The sequence below is a fragment of the Coregonus clupeaformis genome, chromosome 23 (assembly GCF_020615455.1).
Source record: "Coregonus clupeaformis isolate EN_2021a chromosome 23, ASM2061545v1, whole genome shotgun sequence".
NCBI lineage: Eukaryota > Metazoa > Chordata > Actinopteri > Salmoniformes > Salmonidae > Coregonus > Coregonus clupeaformis.
Genome location: NC_059214.1, coordinates 45,027,180 through 45,043,807, shown reverse-complemented (window position 1 = coordinate 45,043,807; position 16,628 = coordinate 45,027,180). Strand labels below are relative to the sequence as shown.

At 44.8% G+C, this 16,628-nt stretch overlaps 1 protein-coding gene across 7 annotated transcripts in view; it reads left to right on the top strand.

Annotated features, from left to right (window-relative positions):
• LOC121536532 (guanine nucleotide exchange factor DBS) overlaps positions 1-16,628 on the top strand; it is a 91,223-nt gene that overhangs the window by 7,163 nt on the left and 67,432 nt on the right. For 6 of the 7 annotated variants that reach the window (XR_005994878.2, XM_041843882.2, XM_041843885.2 and 3 more), the window contains exon 1: positions 11,654-12,137. The exons of the other annotated variant lie outside the window; for it this stretch is intronic. Coding sequence is in view for 5 of the 6 variants with exons in the window: in XM_041843882.2 (XP_041699816.2) it covers positions 11,975-12,137 (163 nt within the window). In the remaining variant the exon portion in view is untranslated. Of the gene's footprint in view, positions 1-11,653; positions 12,138-16,628 lie in introns of those variants that run through there. 7 annotated transcript variants of the gene reach the window in all.

Here is a 16,628-nt window from a genome sequence, read left to right as displayed (position 1 = left end):
AGGTTCTCACCCAAGATTTGACGGTACATGGCCCCGTCCATCGTCCCTTTGATGCGGTGAAGTTGTCCTGTCCCCTTAGCAGAAAAACACCCCCAAAGCATAATGTTTCCACCTCCATGTTTGACGGTGGGGATGGTGTTCTTGGGGTCATAGGCAGTATTCTTCCTCCTCCAAACACGGCAAGTTGATTTGATGCCAAAGAGCTCGATTTTGGTCTCATCTGACCACAACACTTTCACCCAGTTCTCCTCTGAATCATTCAGATGTTCATTGGCAAACTTCAGACGGCCCTGTATATGTGCTTTCTTGAGCAGGGGGACCTTGCGGACGCTACAGGATTTCAGTCCTTCACGGCGTAGTGTGTTACCAATTGTTTTCTTGGTGACTATGGTCCCAGCTGCCTTGAGATCATTGACAAGATCCTCCTGTGTAGTTCTGGGCTGATTCCTCACCGTTTTCATGGTCATTGCAACTCCACGAGGTGAGATCTTGCATGGAGCCCCAGGCCAAGGGAGATTGACAGTTATTTTGTGTTTCTTCCATTTGCGAATAATCGCACCAACTGTTGTCACCTTCTCACCAAGCTGCTTGGCGAATGTCTTGTAGCCCATTCCAGCCTTGTGTAGGTCTACAATCTTGTCCCTGACATCCTTGGAGAGCTCTTTTGTCTTGGCCATGGTGGAGAGCTTGGAATCTGATTGATTGATTGCTTCTGTGGACAGGTGTCTTTCATACAGGTAACAAACTGAGATTAGGAGCACTCCCTTTAAGAGTGTGCTCCTAATCTCAGCTCGTTACCTGTATAAAAGACACCTGGGAGCCAGAAATCTTTCTGATTGAGAGGGGGTCAAATACTTATTTCCCTCATTAAAATGCAAATCAATTCATAACATTTTTTACATGCATTTTTCTGGATTTTTTTGTTGTTATTCTGTCTCTCACTGTTCAAATAAACCTACCATTCAAATTATAGACTGATCATTTCTTTGTCAGTGGGCAAACGTACAAAATCAGCAGGGGATCAAATACTTTTTTCCCTCAATGTATGTACTTACACTGAGTGTACAAAACATTAAAAACACCTGCTCTTTTCATGACATAGACTGACCAGATGAAAGCTATGATCCCTTATTGATGTCACTTGTTAAATCCACTTCAATCCGTGTAGATGAAGGGGAGGAGACAGGTTAAAGAAGGCTTTTTAAGCCTTGAGACAATTGAGACATGGATTGTGTATGTGTGCCATTCAGAGGGTGAATCGGCAAGACAAAATATTTAAGTGCCTTTGAACAGGGTATGTTAGTAGGTGCCAGGTGCACCGGTTTGTGTCAAGAACTGCAACGCTGCTGGGTTTTTCTCGCTCAACAGTTTCCTGTGTGTAGCAAGAATAGTCCACCACCCAAAGGACATCCAGCCAACTTGACACAACTGTGGGAAGCATTGCATTCAACATGGGCCAGCATCCCTGTTGAACGCTTGACACCTTGTATAGTCCATGACCTGACGAATTGAGGCTGTTTTGAGGGCAAAAGGGGGTGCAACTCAATATTAGGAAGGTGTTCTTAATGTTTTGTACACTGTGTATATATGCCTATAATATCAGATATGATTTAATGTCCTTATGATGGAGTATATGATGCTCCACTAGCCACAGGATGACCTGTACTTATTAGACAGCCAATAATCCTCTCAATCCATCTCATCCTATTACTGTGATTCCTGCTGGACTTCACTCTGGCCTTCTATTGAGTTACACATTTCTGTTCTGATCCTGTTAGCTAGCTCTCTGAGACCAGGCACTAGAAACACGCACACATACGAACACATGCATGCACACACACACATGCACCTATTCACGCACACGCAAATGCATACAAACAGTGGTGTAGTGGAGGGTATACGCAGGTATACGCCCTATACCCACTTATTTTTCAGTGGGCATTGCCTATACTCACCTTTTAATCCTCACTGATATGTATCAAAGTAGTGTAGTGGACAGGGGTGCAACTTTCACTGTGGACGGGGGGTACATGAAACGGTTCCAATCATTTTCCCACCATTCATTCTTCCGATATGGGATTTTAGAAACACTTAAAATAAGGGCTGTGTTTCGTGTAGGCTTACCCTGGCGTGACATTTTGATAACTGTGTAAATCTCTCTAGGACAAGGTGACTTTTATCAATATATTTGCCTGTATTTACCCCCCCCCAAAATGAAATGCTAATTAGCTGCTAATGTGGCTTGGATTTATGATTTTAGGTCATTCAGAGTGAATGTCACTGTTTCTCCTATAATTTTTCGCACAGGGCGCCTTTCCTTTGCCGGGTGGGCCGTTTGCGAAAATGTTTGGCAAAATCAGAGTATACCCACTTCTCCAGGCACCACTACACCACGGCATGCAAACAAAGGCGTCTTCGCACACACACACACACACACACACACACACACTTGGGCCCAAGTAGCTGAGCGTTGGGCCTGTATACCCGAGCCATTCGAATACCCGAGCAGACAAGGTGAAAAATCTGTTGATGTGCCCTTGAGCAAGTCATTTAACCCTAATTTGCTCCAGTTGTGCCATACTATTATGGCTGATTCTGTAAAACAACACATTTCCCTGCACCTATCTGGTGTATGTGACAATAAAACAAATAGTACCCGCTTTAGGCCCAGGGAGGCAGCTCTGCAGTGTTGAGATTGGCCAAATGGATGTTGGTCAGACAGACTTAGAGAGGTGATATATCCTCCCACTGTAGTTGTCAATACTGTGAACAGATATAACCGTTACCGTGGCAACACCAGCGTCAATGTTATTGCTGTCAGCACAATGGAATCATACAAGCTTTGGAGATGTTATTCAGAGGAGTTGTAGTGTGTGTGTGTGTGTATACGTGGTTTTACTGTGCCAGTGGGGTTCATGTTCGGTTCATGTGTGTGTTGTGGGTTGGATGCTGTGTGATGTGATGAGTGATGGTAGAGAGGAAGGAGTCATGGCCGTCATTGTAAATAAGAATTTGTTCTTAACTGACTCGCCTAGTTAAATAAAGGTAAAATAAATAAATAAATAAATAAAATATGGTAGAGAGGAAGGAGTCATGGACAGGTGAGTGATGGTATAGAGGACAGAGTCATGGACAGGTGAGATATGGTAGAGAGGAAGGAGTCATGGTAGAGAGGAAGGAGTCATGGACAGGTGAGATATGGTAGAGAGGAAGGAGTCATGGTATAGAGGAAGGAGTCATGGACAGGTGAGATATGGTAGAGAGGAAGGAGTCATGGTATAGAGGAAGGAGTCATGGACAGGTGAGATATGGTAGAGAGGAAGGAGTCATGGTATAGAGGAAGTAGTCATGGACAGGTGAGATATGGTAGAGAGGAAGGAGTCATGGTATAGAGGAAGGAGTCATGGACAGGTGAGATATGGTAGAGAGGAAGGAGTCATGGTATAGAGGAAGGAGTCATGGACAGGTGAGATATGGTAGAGAGGAAGGAGTCATGGTATAGAGGAAGGAGTCATGGTAGAGAGGAAGGAGTCATGGACAGGTGAGATATGGTAGAGAGGAAGGAGTCATGGTAGAGAGGAAGGAGTCATGGTAGAGAGGAAGGAGTCATGAACAGGTGAGATATGGTAGAGAGGAAGGAGTCATGGTATAGAGGAAGGAGTCCTGGACAGGTGAGATATGGTAGAGAGGAAGGAGTCATGGTAGAGAGGAAGGAGTCATGGTATAGAGGAAGGAGTCATGGTAGAGAGGAAGGAGTCATGGACAGGTGAGTTATGGTATAGAGGAAGGAGTCATGGTAGAGAGGAAGGAGTCATGGACAGGTGAGATATGGTAGAGAGGAAGGAGTCATGGACAGGTGAGATATGGTATAAAGGAAGGAGTCATGGTATAGATGAAGGAGTCATGGACAGGTGAGATATGGTAGAGAGGAAGGAGTCATGGTATAGAGGAAGGAGTCATGGACAGGTGAGATATGGTAGAGAGGAAGGAGTCATGGTAGAGAGGAAGGAGTCATGGACAGGTGAGATATGGTAGAGAGGAAGGAGTCATGGTATAGAGGAAGGAGTCATGAACAGGTGAGATATGGTAGAGAGGAAGGAGTCATGGTATAGAGGAAGGAGTCATGGACAGGTGAGATATGGTAGAGAGGAAGGAGTCATGGTAGAGAGGAAGGAGTCATGGTATAGAGGAAGGAGTCATGGTAGAGAGGAAGGAGTCATGGACAGGTGAGTTATGGTATAGAGGAAGGAGTCATGGTAGAGAGGAAGGAGTCATGGACAGGTGAGATATGGTAAAGAGGAAGGAGTCATGGACAGGTGAGATATGGTAGAGAGGAAGTAGTCATGGTATAGAGGAAGGAGTCATGGACAGGTGAGATATGGTAGAGAGGAAGGAGTCATGGTATAGAGGAAGGAGTCATGGTAGAGAGGAAGGAGTCATGGACAGGTGAGATATGGTAGAGAGGAAGGAGTCATGGTATAGAGGAAGGAGTCATTGTATAGAGGAAGGAGTCATGAACAGGTGAGATATGGTAGAGAGGAAGGAGTCATGGTATAGAGGAAGGAGTCATGGACAGGTGAGATATGGTAGAGAGGAAGGAGTCATGGTAGAGAGGAAGGAGTCATGGTATAGAGGAAGGAGTCATGGTAGAGAGGAAGGAGTCATGGACAGGTGAGTTATGGTATAGAGGAAGGAGTCATGGTAGAGAGGAAGGAGTCATGGACAGGTGAGATATGGTAGAGAGGAAGGAGTCATGGACAGGTGAGATATGGTATAGAGGAAGGAGTCATGGTATAGAGGAAGGAGTCATGGACAGGTGAGATATGGTAGAGAGGAAGGAGTCATGGTATAGAGGAAGGAGTCATGGACAGGTGAGATATGGTAGAGAGGAAGGAGTCATGGTAGAGAGGAAGGAGTCATGGACAGGTGAGATATGGTATAGAGGAAGGAGTCATGGTAGAGAGGAAGGAGTCATGGACAGGTGAGATATGGTAGAGAGGAAGGAGTCATGGTATAGAGGAAGGAGTCATGGACAGGTGAGATATGGTAGAGAGGAAGGAGTCATGGACAGGTGAGATATGGTAGAGAGGAAGGAGTCATGGTATAGAGGAAGGAGTCATGGACAGGTGAGATATGGTAGAGAGGAAGGAGTCATGGTATAGAGGAAGGAGTCATGGTATAGAGGAAGGAGTCATGGACAGGTGAGATATGGTAGAGAGGAAGGAGTCATGGTATAGAGGAAGGAGTCATGGTAGAGAGGGAGGAGTCATGGACAGGTGAGATATGGTAGAGAGGAAGGAGTCATGGTATAGAGGAAGGAGTCATGGTAGAGAGGAAGGAGTCATGAACAGGTGAGATATGGTAGAGAGGAAGGAGTCATGAACAGGTGAGATATGGTAGAGAGGAAGGAGTCATGGTAGAGAGGAAGGAGTCATGGACAGGTGAGATATGGTAGAGAGGAAGGAGTCATGGTAGAGAGGAAGGAGTCATGGACAGGTGAGATATGGTAGAAAGGAAGGAGTCTTGGTAGAGAGGAAGGAGTCATGGACAGGTGAGATATGGTAGAGAGGAAGGAGTCATGGTATAGAGGAAGGAGTCATGGACAGGTGAGATATGGTAGAGAGGAAGGAGTCATGGTAGAGAGGAAGGAGTCATGGACAGGTGAGATATGGTAGAGAGGAAGGAGTTATGGTAGAGAGGAAGGAGTCATGGACAGGTGAGATATGGTAGAGAGGAAGGAGTCATGGTAGAGAGGAAGGAGTCATGGACAGGTGAGATATGGTAGAGAGGAAGGAGTCATGGTAGAGAGGAAGGAGTCATGGACAGGTGAGATATGGTAGAGAGGAAGGAGTCATGGACAGGTGAGATATGGTAGAGAGGAAGGAGTCATGGTAGAGAGGAAGGAGTCATGGACAGGTAGGAGATCCACCCCTCAGGGTCTTCCATACCTTATATTACTGGACCAGGCAGATACCGCCCTGTGTTTCTTTAGACAAATCACCTGTCTCTCTGGTCTTTGATGAGATGTTTTGTTTTTATCAGTCTTTTTTTTGTATGTCGTTTGTGTTTTTTTTATTGAACCTTTATTTAACTAGGCAAGTCAGTTAAGAAGAAATTCTTATTTACAATGACGGCTACCCTGGGCGACACTGAGCCAATTGTGCGCCACCCTATCACGGCCGGATTGTGATACGCCTTAGACCGCTGCGCCACTCCGGAGCCCTTGTTAGGGAGAATGAGATTTCCCTCCGGCCATTTCCCTCACACTGATAGAGAGAGAGAGAGAGATTTAGTCATCATCTATTACTGTCTGTATACTATGCGTTGTGCACTGTACAATTCAACTCAACTTGCAGTGTGGAACACACAAACCAGACAACACTGCCATGGCTGACTAAATTCTAGTTTGCTCTTTATATGATTTCTAATCTGAACTGCACCTTGCTGCAGAAAGACTGTCTCGCTCATCAGGAATATAAAGTGTGGTAATCAGCAGAGAGTGGGCGGAGATCACTTCTCTCCCCTCCTCTATTTCCTAACTGGCTGATTTGACCTACTTCCAGTCAATTCACCCACGGCCACATCTACAGATGTAGGATCTTCATTTGATCACTCTTTTGTTGCTGATAATTTTCATGCACAGCAGGAAATGCAGATGAGCTTTGTGATTTACATAAATTAATTGAAAACCCGCAATAACACACGGTTATATTTACAGTATTCCACTTCTCGTGTAGCCTCATTTTGACCAGCTAATAGCCTAACCACCAATCAAGCAACATTATGGAATAAACGTTCAAATCCTGTTTGCTGCGACAATACTGGTCAAATTAAGATCCTACATCTGTAGATCACACAAACACTGTATGTTTTTTTTATATTTGTGTCAGGGTAAATCCATTTGAATACAGTCACTTTTTGACAGCATCCCTTTTGCCCATTGAAGAAGTGGACAGAAAGTGACTTTTTGGACCTGAATGCCAAAACGTTCAGGAGATAAAGGTGCTCAAAATGGACCCATTTTGCATACCCCACCATACCATGAGACACCATGTCTTCATCGCTGGAAAAGATAAACGGTTGAGTTTTATATCATTTAAAAACTTACAAACAGGGTTGTCAAACTATTTTCAAATTTCCCCAAAACATTTTTTTAAAGAGGAACTATGGCATTTTTTTACCTCTACTGTCAATTATCTAAAAACCAGTGGAGGTTGGTGGGAGGAGCTATAGGAGGACGGGCTCATTGTAATGGCTGGAATGGAATTAATGGAACGGAGTCAAGCGTGGTTTCCATATGTGTGATGTGTTTGATACCGTTCCATTTATTCCATTCCAGCCATTACAATGAGCCTGTCCTCCAATAGGTCCTCCCACCAGCCTCCACTGCTAAAAATGTTATCTAAAAACTAGCTTAGACCCTATTTTACATCATCTGAGGTTTTTATGTTGTGCCCACCATCGGTTGGCACAGCATGCTCTTGAATACAGGGTGGGTGTCATTTCAATTATAGAAATATAAATAATAGAATGGACCTATCCCTTCAGATCACTGCAATTTAGCTGGTACACTATTGAATTGAAATGTTAAATTCTAATGACAACCACAAAGATGGCCGCTGGTCCACCCACCATTGAATGTCAACTTAAATAGTAATGTTGCATGTTGTGTCTCAATTGATGGCGGGCACAACACGAAAACCTCAGATGATGTAAAATAGGGTCTAAGCTACAACAAATGCGAATATGAAAAAATTTGGAGTTTACGCGTTTTTATATAATTTACGTTTAATGTCAAAAAATGACATAACGTTTATTAAAACACTTAAAAAATATATATACATAAAATAGTTTGACAACCTTGTTTGTACGCTTTTAAATGATATCAATCTCAACCGTTTATCTTTTCCAGCGATGAAGACATGGATGTCTCATGGTATGGTGGGGTATGCAAAATGGGTCCACTTTGAGCACCTTTATCTCTTGAATGTTTTGGCATTCAGGTCCAAAAAGTCGATTTCGGAGCACTTCTACAACAGGCAAATACGTATTTTTTTTACATTTTTAGTCATTTAGCAGACGCTCTTATCCAGAGCGACTTACAGGAGCAATTAGGGTTAAGTGCCTTGCTCAAGGGCACATCGACAGATTTTTCACCTAGTCGGCTCGGGGATTAGAACCAGCGACCTTTCGGTTACTGGCACAACGCTCTTACCCACTAAGCTACCTGCCGCCCTATGGAAGGTTTTGTTCAAATCAAAAGGGGTGCTGTCAAAAAGTGATTGAATTCAAATGGATTTACACGTCACTAATCTGTTTTATAACAGTGGCCATCATCTGAATAATGGTTGATATTGTGCGTGACAATGAAAAGCCTAGTAATTCTATTTAATAGTTATGCTTATATTTCTGCTCATGGGGTTTACATCCGTAGGGTTTGACTGGCTTCAGATCATGTTACAACATTATAACACAGGGAGTGTGTCTGACAATCTTCCTGGTTTTCTGGCTGCATGATTTGAGGCAGCTGGAAAACTAATTTTGTCCACAGCCAGAACAGCTTTACCTTGACTCCTGTTTCTGTGGTTTATGACCAACAGGGTTGCCAGGAGCCCATGCTTGTTTTAGATTAGTGTTTCTCAACCCATTCCTTGGGGACTGCCAGGGTGGGCACGTTTTTGTTCTAGCCCAGCATTCTCCAGCCACAACTCAGTCTCAAACCTGACAAACAGGGAACTGAGTTTCAATGTTCGGCGTGTTGAATTAAGCTGTGTGTGTGGACTGTTCTGGGCTGTTCTCTGCTCTACTGGGGAGGTTGTCTGGATGGGTCAAGCTCACCTACATGACAAATGAGGGTTGCAGGAACAGAGAGCGGGAGGGGGGGAGGGAGGGAGAGAGAGAGGAGAGAGTGGGAGGGTGATGAGAGGGATGATGATGGTGTGGTGGGCCTCTCTCCTTCTCTGCAGTGTTCTCATCAGTATGTGAGAGAGAGGCGCTCCTCTCATCTCTATTCACAGCCAGTAGCACAGCAGGAGCAGGAAGCACAGTCATGTTAGCTTGCCTGTCCCATACTGCTGATCTCTGCACACTGACTAACTAATAACACTGACTAACTAATAACACTGACTAACTAATAACACTGACTGACTAATAACACTTATTCCTAGTTTATATGCCTAAACCCAAACTCTCAGCAGCTGCCATTTTCCTCATCAACTGCCAATAAGACCAGCTCCCCAGTCAACAACTAGCCACAACATTTTTATTTTATTTTTTTATTCACCTTTATTTAACCAGGTAAGCCAGTTGAGAACAAGTTCTCATTTACAACTGCGACCTGGCCAAGATAAAGCAAAGCAGTGCGATAAAAACAACAACACAGAGTTACATATGGGGTAAAACAAAACATAAAGTCAAAAATACAACAGAAAATATATATACAGTCTGTGCAAATGTAGCAAGTTATGGAGGTAAGGCAATAAATAGGCCATAGTGCAAAATAATTACAATTAGTATTAACACTGGAGAGATGATGTACAAATAGAGATACTGGGGTGCAAATTAACAAAATAAATAACAATATGGGGATGAGGTAGTTGGGTGGGCTAATTTCAGATGGGCTGTGTACAGGTGCAGTGATCGGTAAGGTGCTCTGACAACTGATGCTTAAAGTTAGTGAGGGACATAAGAGTCTCCAGCTTCAGAGATTTTTGCAATTCGTTCCAGTCATTGGCAGCAGGGAACTGGAAGGAATGGCGGCCAAAGGAGGTGTTGGCTTTGGGGATGACCAGTGAGATATACCTGCTGGAGCGCATACTATGGATGGGTGTTGCTATGGTGACCAATGAGCTAAGATAAGGCGGGGATTTGCCTAGCAGTGATTTATAGATGGCCTGGAGCCAGTCGGTTTGGCGACGAATATGTAGTGAGGACCAGCCAACAAGAGCGTACAGGTCACAGTGGTGGGTAGTATATGGGGCTTTGGTGACAAAACAGATGGCACTGTGATAGACTACATCCAATTTGCTGAGTAGCGTGTTGGAAGCTATTTTGTAAATGACATCGCCGAAGTCAAAGATCGGTAGGATAGTCAGTTTTACGAGGGCATGTTTGGCAGCATGAGTGAAGGAGGCTTTGTTGCGAAATAGGAAGCCGATTCTAGATTTAACTTTGGATTGGAGATGCTTAATGTGATTCTGGAAGGAGAGTTTACAGTCTAACCAGACACCTAGGTATTTGTAGTTGTCCACATACTCTAGGTCAGACCCGTCGAGAGTAGTGATTCTAGTCGGGTGGGCGGGTGCAAGTAGCGTTCGATTGAAGAGCATGCATTTAGTTTTACTAGTGTTTAAGAGCAGTTGGAGGCTACTGAAGGAGTGTTGTATGGCATTGAAGCTTGTTTGGAGGTTTGTTAACACAGTGTCCAATGAAGGGCCAGATGTATACAAAATGGTGTCGTCTGCGTAGAGGTGGATCTGAGAATCACCAGCAGCAAGAGCGACATTATTGATATACACAGAGAATAGAGTCGGCCCGAGTATTGAACCCTGTGGCACCCCCATAGAGACTGCCAGAGGTGCAGACAACAGGCCCTCCGATTTCACACATTGAACTCTATCTGAGAAGTAGTTGGTGAACCAGGCGAGGCAGTCATTTGAGAAACCAAGGCTATTTAGTCTGCCAATAAGAATGCGGTGATTGACAGAGTCAAAAGCCTTGGCCAGGTCAATGAAGACGGCTGCACAGTACTGTCTTTTATCGATCGCGGTTATTATATCGTTTAGGACCTTGAGCGTGGCTGAGGGGATGGGGGGGGGGACATGGGAAAGTTGCAGCGGAGGGTGCAGAGCTGGTGGCCGGGGTAGTGGTAGCCAGGTGGAAAGCATGGCCAGCCGTAGAAAAATGCTTGTTGAAATTCTCGATTATTGTAGATTTATCGGTGGTGATAGTGTTTTCTAGCCTCAGTGCAGTGGGCAGCTGCGAGGAGGTGCTCTTATTCTCCATGGACTTTACAGTGTCCCAAAACTTTTTGGAGTTAGTGCTACAGGAGGCAAATTTCTGTTTGAAAAAGCTAGCCTTTGCTTTCCTAACTGCTTGTGTATATTGGTTCCTAACTTCCCTGAAAAGTTGCATATCGCGGGGGCTATTCGATGCTAATGCAGTACGCCACAGGATGTTTTTGTGCTGGTCAAAGGCAGTCAAGTCTGAGGAGAACCAGGGGCTATATCTGTTCTTAGTTCTGTATTTTTTGAATGGGGCATGCTTATTTAAGATTGAGAGGAAATTACTTTTAAAGAACAACCAGGCATCCTCTACTTCTCAGCTTTCTCAACTAAAGATTTAAATCCTTCTCTTAAATCCTCCAGTAGTCCAGAGCCTTCATTGAACTACTGAGCCATGTGTGATTCACTGGCATGCCTGATTGTGTTTGCATTTCACCATGAGACAAGGGATAGACTGGACAGGGAGGGAGGGAGGGAGATTAGAGCAGAAGAAGTGATGGCTGTATAATTAGCCCCAGCAGAAGGGGATTTGTGCTTAAACGGCTGCACTCTATTTCTACCCCTCCTCCTCTCCTCCTCTCCTCCTCTCCTCTTCTCTCCTCCTCTCCCTTTGTCTTTCCCCCCTCTCTCTTGAAGTGTGTGTGCTGCACTCTGGCTCCCTGAGCTATCGACAGCTCGTCGTGATGAGATTCAGTGCCGGGCAAGTTGCACCTTCTCCAGTGAGATCAGTCAGTCTTGGTTGAGGCAGAAGTGACAGACAGGGACTCAGAGCACTTTGCCTCGGCTCAGGTTGGCTCGTCTTGGATGGAACTGGACACTTGTTTTTGGCTGTGTATAGGATCTCTACCTGGACTTCACTGTACACTGGCCAGAACCTCTTGGAATGTGTATCGGAGCGGTCTGCCTGCGTCTGTGTCGGTGTACCTCTGGATGTGTGTGTATATGTGAGTGTGGGAGCAGCACGGTCCCTCATGTCTGTCCATGAGTTTCTGCGGGAGGGGGCAGGCGAAGTGCCCACCCGGATCATGAACAGACTGAGTCAGATGATCCAGAGCCTGGACATCTCTGGCCTGGCCTCCCCCTTCACCCCCACAGCCAGCCGTAAAAACTCCTGGACGGACTGGAACTGGAACGGTAGGAGAGAGTGTGTGTGTGTGTGTGTCCATGGGTCATTTCCTCTAGGGTTGAGGTTCTGGCTGGATTTCAGACCAGACCATCACAGGGTTTCCTGTGGGCTTCCCCGTTCCCCACTAGGGTGTGTGTGTAGAGTCCTAACCCAAGTTACCCTGGGACCCTTTAACAAGTATAAAAGGAGACAGCCAAGCAGTAGTCTGATCAGTTGGACTGAACACCGTCAACAGAGCAGTAACTGTATAGTTGTTATAGAGGTTGTGGTAGCAGGGACAGTGATACAGCACAATTTTGGAGAGAATTAGCATAGCACAGTGTTAGAAGCAATACAAGTTAGCTATTATGAGGGCATTTTTATAGTAGTTGCACAGTGGGGGTAGTTTGAAAAAGTGGATGCTGTAGCGATAGCGATAGCATCAGTAGAGATCCTCCAGAGTCTGGCCTCCAGACAGGGGGAGAAACATGCTAAGGAAGCCCAGGAGGAGCCCTCTGAGTCGGAGTAGCAGCAGTGGGGAAAAGCTACCCCTGGTGCCACTGAGATCGAGTAAGTCAGCTCTGGTCTTAGCTGTGTGTGTGAGCGTGTGTGTGTGTAGCTTAGTGGTTAAGGTCGTTGTGCCAGTAACCGAAAGGTTGCTGGTTCTAATCCCCGAGCCGACTAGGTGAAAAATCTGTCGATGTGCCCTTGGATAAGAGCGTCTGCTAAATGACTAAAATGTAAATGTAAAAAAATTTTTGTGTGTGTGAGTCTACAGTGAGGCTACGCTGCATGTATAACCTTGCCTTGCTGAAAAGTATTCAGCCTTGCTCCATGACTCTTGTTTATATGCACCAGTCTATTTCTCCATGAAGGTCTTGTAGATATTTAGAGTGCCTGAGTCTGGCTCTCACTAAATGTCACTGCTCATTGCAATCTCTCGCTGTGCCCTAGTAGTCAACATTATGGGCTGTATGAAATGGAAGGGGCTGATGTATAGCTAGTGTGTACTGTATGTGTCTTCTCTCTCCTCTCGCAGCAGCTCTGTTAAAACCATTATCTCTGTTAAACACACCTGTTGTTACCACACTGAAATGTCCCCCTGGGTTTCTGAGCACTGTGTTGCAGAGTAAAGGGAAAAATACTGTCACCACCTTCCTTCCAAGGTTCATGAACAGAGTAAGACTTTGTCAAATGAGTCTCTGTTGCTCTCTCTTTCTCTCTTTCTCTCTCTCGCTCTCTCTCACTCACTACCTCTCTCTCTCTCTCTACTTCTCTCTCTCTACCTCTCTCTCACTACTTCTCTATCTTTCTTTCTCTCTCTCCTTCTCTCTCTTCCTTTTCACCCTTCATTATTCATTACTTTATTGCAAAGCTTAAATACCACAGTAGTCCACCATACTCCTCTTTCCTCTTCTCCACTCTCTCTCTCTCTCTCTCTCTCTCTCTCTCTCTCTCTCTCTCTCTCTCTCTCTCTAATCAGATAGTGGGAGCATTGGAGCAGTATAACTCTTGGAGCGTGTCTCTGGCTTTATGACTGACACACTAATAACCTCAGCCACCCCTGTCCCCGGGTCATAGCGCAAACACACGTCTCTCACACACACACTTTCTTTTGGTTGTATAACATTTGAGACTTAACTGTTTTACTACTACAGCGCCTGTATATAGGGCCAGATAATAGTTTGATCATTTAAATAGAATGGGTAAGAATGGGTTTAAATTTGTGGTAGAATGGTATCATTCAACAAGCCATCTATCAATAGCCTCTGAATGACTACGTTTTGTCAGAACAGTATCTGTCATTGAGAGGTCCGTTAAGAATCAGGTCTTTGAGTGGTTTTGGAAGAATGAACTCTTTGAGTGAGATAGTTGGAGATAGATACACAGCTAGATAAAATAGACTCTTTCTTTGAATGGTGTTGCTAGAATGCAGTGTGTAAAGGGTTAAATGGGACTAGGGGTATTTGAACGGAGCTGGTCAGAATAGAGTCTTTGTCCCACATGTCCTGATTAGCTGAGATAAGGCAGGACAGGACAGGACAGGAGGAAAGGCCATGTTCTGTTAGCCCAGGTAAATTAGAACGTGGAAATGAGCCCAGGGCCCGTGGAGGGATGGTCTAATGTCCCTCCCAATGTGTTCTCCAACTCATAAAACATTTTAGAGAAAGCCTCAGTGCCATTATCCTCACAAGGTGAGGTATTGAAAGGTATTGAAAACGGGGGTGTCAATAACTTTGACCCCTACATTTTTGAGAAACAAAGTATTACTTGGTAAACAAAATCTCTTTCTCTGAACAATTGTATTAGTGTGAAGTAGTATTTGAATTATTTATTTTATACAGTCATTTTTGTTCATCTTTATCAAGATGTATATATAGGCAGTTATAGGAGGAAGTGATGTTGACCAGGAAGAGGTCAGCTATTGTCCTGTAGTTTAGTAGGTGGGGTCGGAAGAGGAAGTCAAGGCAGGGTAATGACTGAGTGACATGCTGCAGGCTGTAAAGCACCGACATCCTGAGAGGGAGCGAGGGAGTGTGTGAATGAGAGAGGGAGGGTAGAGAGAGAGTGAGGGAGGGAGGGAGGGAGGGATGGAGGGAGGGATGGAGGGAGAAAATCCATCATACCTGGACTGAGCTGCATGGAACTGGACGTAAAGGAGAGGAGAGGGGGGAGAGGGATTCTTGGAAGAGGAGAGGGGGGAGAGGGAACTACAGGAGAGAAGTGGAGAGAGGGAACTACAGGAGAGAAGGGGAGAGAGGGAACTACAGGAGAGAAGGGGAGAGAGGGAACTACAGGAGAGAAGGGGAGAGAGGGAACTACAGGAGAGAAGGGGAGAGAGGGAACTACAGGAGAGAAGAGGAGAGAGGGAACTACAGGAGAGAAGGGGAGAGAGGGAACTACAGGAGAGAAGGGGAGAGAGGGAACTACAGGAGAGAAGGGGAGAGAGGTATCTGCATTGGGAGTGCAGGATGGGAGCTGAGGAGGAAGAGATATATTCAGGCTTTGTGGTGGAGGAAGAGTGTGAGGTAGAGTTGGATTCAGGAGTGTGTGTAGAGTTGGATTCAGGAGTGTGTGTAGAGGGGGAGTCAGAGCTGAGTAATGGACAGACGGGGCTAGAACCAGGTAGAAGGATAGAGGGACAGGAGGGTCAGCTAGAGTGTTTAGCTGGATGTCAGGGAGAGTTAGAGTTATGTTTAGACTCAAAGTTGACAGGGGAGAGAGTGGAGGAATCACACATGAAGGAACTATCAGATGTATATCCATGTGAAAAGGTGAAGAGGGGGACAGAGATAGATAAAAGGATATGGGTAGAGGAGGAGAGAGGGGAATCTGGGGTGTGGATGGAGGGAGAGACAGAGGCAAAAGTATGGAGGGAGAGAAGGTGTGTTTGAGGCCAGTGGAGGAGAAAAGAGGGATGTCTGTTGGGATTTCTCTGGAGGAGGTGGAGAGATACTACTGCTGCTACTGGTTACAACGTGAGTGTTACAGCACAGCTCTCTCCCTCTCTCTCTTTCAAGCTCTCTACCCTTTCTCTCTCTCTCCTCTCTCCCTCTCTCTCTCTCTCTCTTTCTCTCTCCGCATCTGTCTCTCTCACCACCTCTCCGTCTTACCTTCGAACTCTATTTCTCTATATCTCGTCGACTAAATCTCTCTCTCCCTATCCCTCTCTATATTTTGGCTGTGATCGGTCTTTCTTTTATGTGAAGGTTCTCTTGTTCTTTCTTTCTCCCATTTCCTTTGAATCCCTCTCTACAGACTGTATCTCCCATTTCATTTGAATCCCTCTCTACAGACTGTATCTCCCATTTCATTTGAATCCCTCTCTACAGACTCTCTCCCATTTCAGTTGAATCCCTCTCTACAGACCGTGTGTTGTGGATGATAAGGAAATGTCTGGTTGTATTTTATCTGTCCACTGTGGCTATGGAAATCCAGAGTTGACATTGATGCATTTAACATTTCCTTCAGTGTCATCATGACCAGAGCACTCAATGGGCTGCATTTCAAACCTTGTATTCTTCATGTAGTACTCTACTTTTGAACACTACTTGAGTCCTGGGTCAAAAGTAGTGCCCTATGTGGAGATAAGTGTGTGATGGTGTGATTTAGGACTTAGCCTTGGTGCTGTAAAATCTATACATGAGGAAACCAAGGAAAGAGGAAGCGGATCAAATCAATATGACCATACAGAAGAGGAACCAGATGCTGTGAAACAGTGGGTTCATTTAATACTGTGTTGGATGAGCTTCTCTATAGAAGCGTTGTTGTGATTATATAGTGAGGTAGTATGGCTGCTCAGAGTCAGGATGAATAGGATTATATCTCTGCTGTATTATATTATATCTGTATTATATCTCTGATGTATTATATTATATCTGTATTATATCTCTGCTGTATTATATTATATCTGTATTATATCTCGGCTGTATTATATCTGCATTATATCTCTGACGTATTATATTATATCTGTATTATATCTCGGCTGTATTATATTATATCTGTATTATATCTCTGCT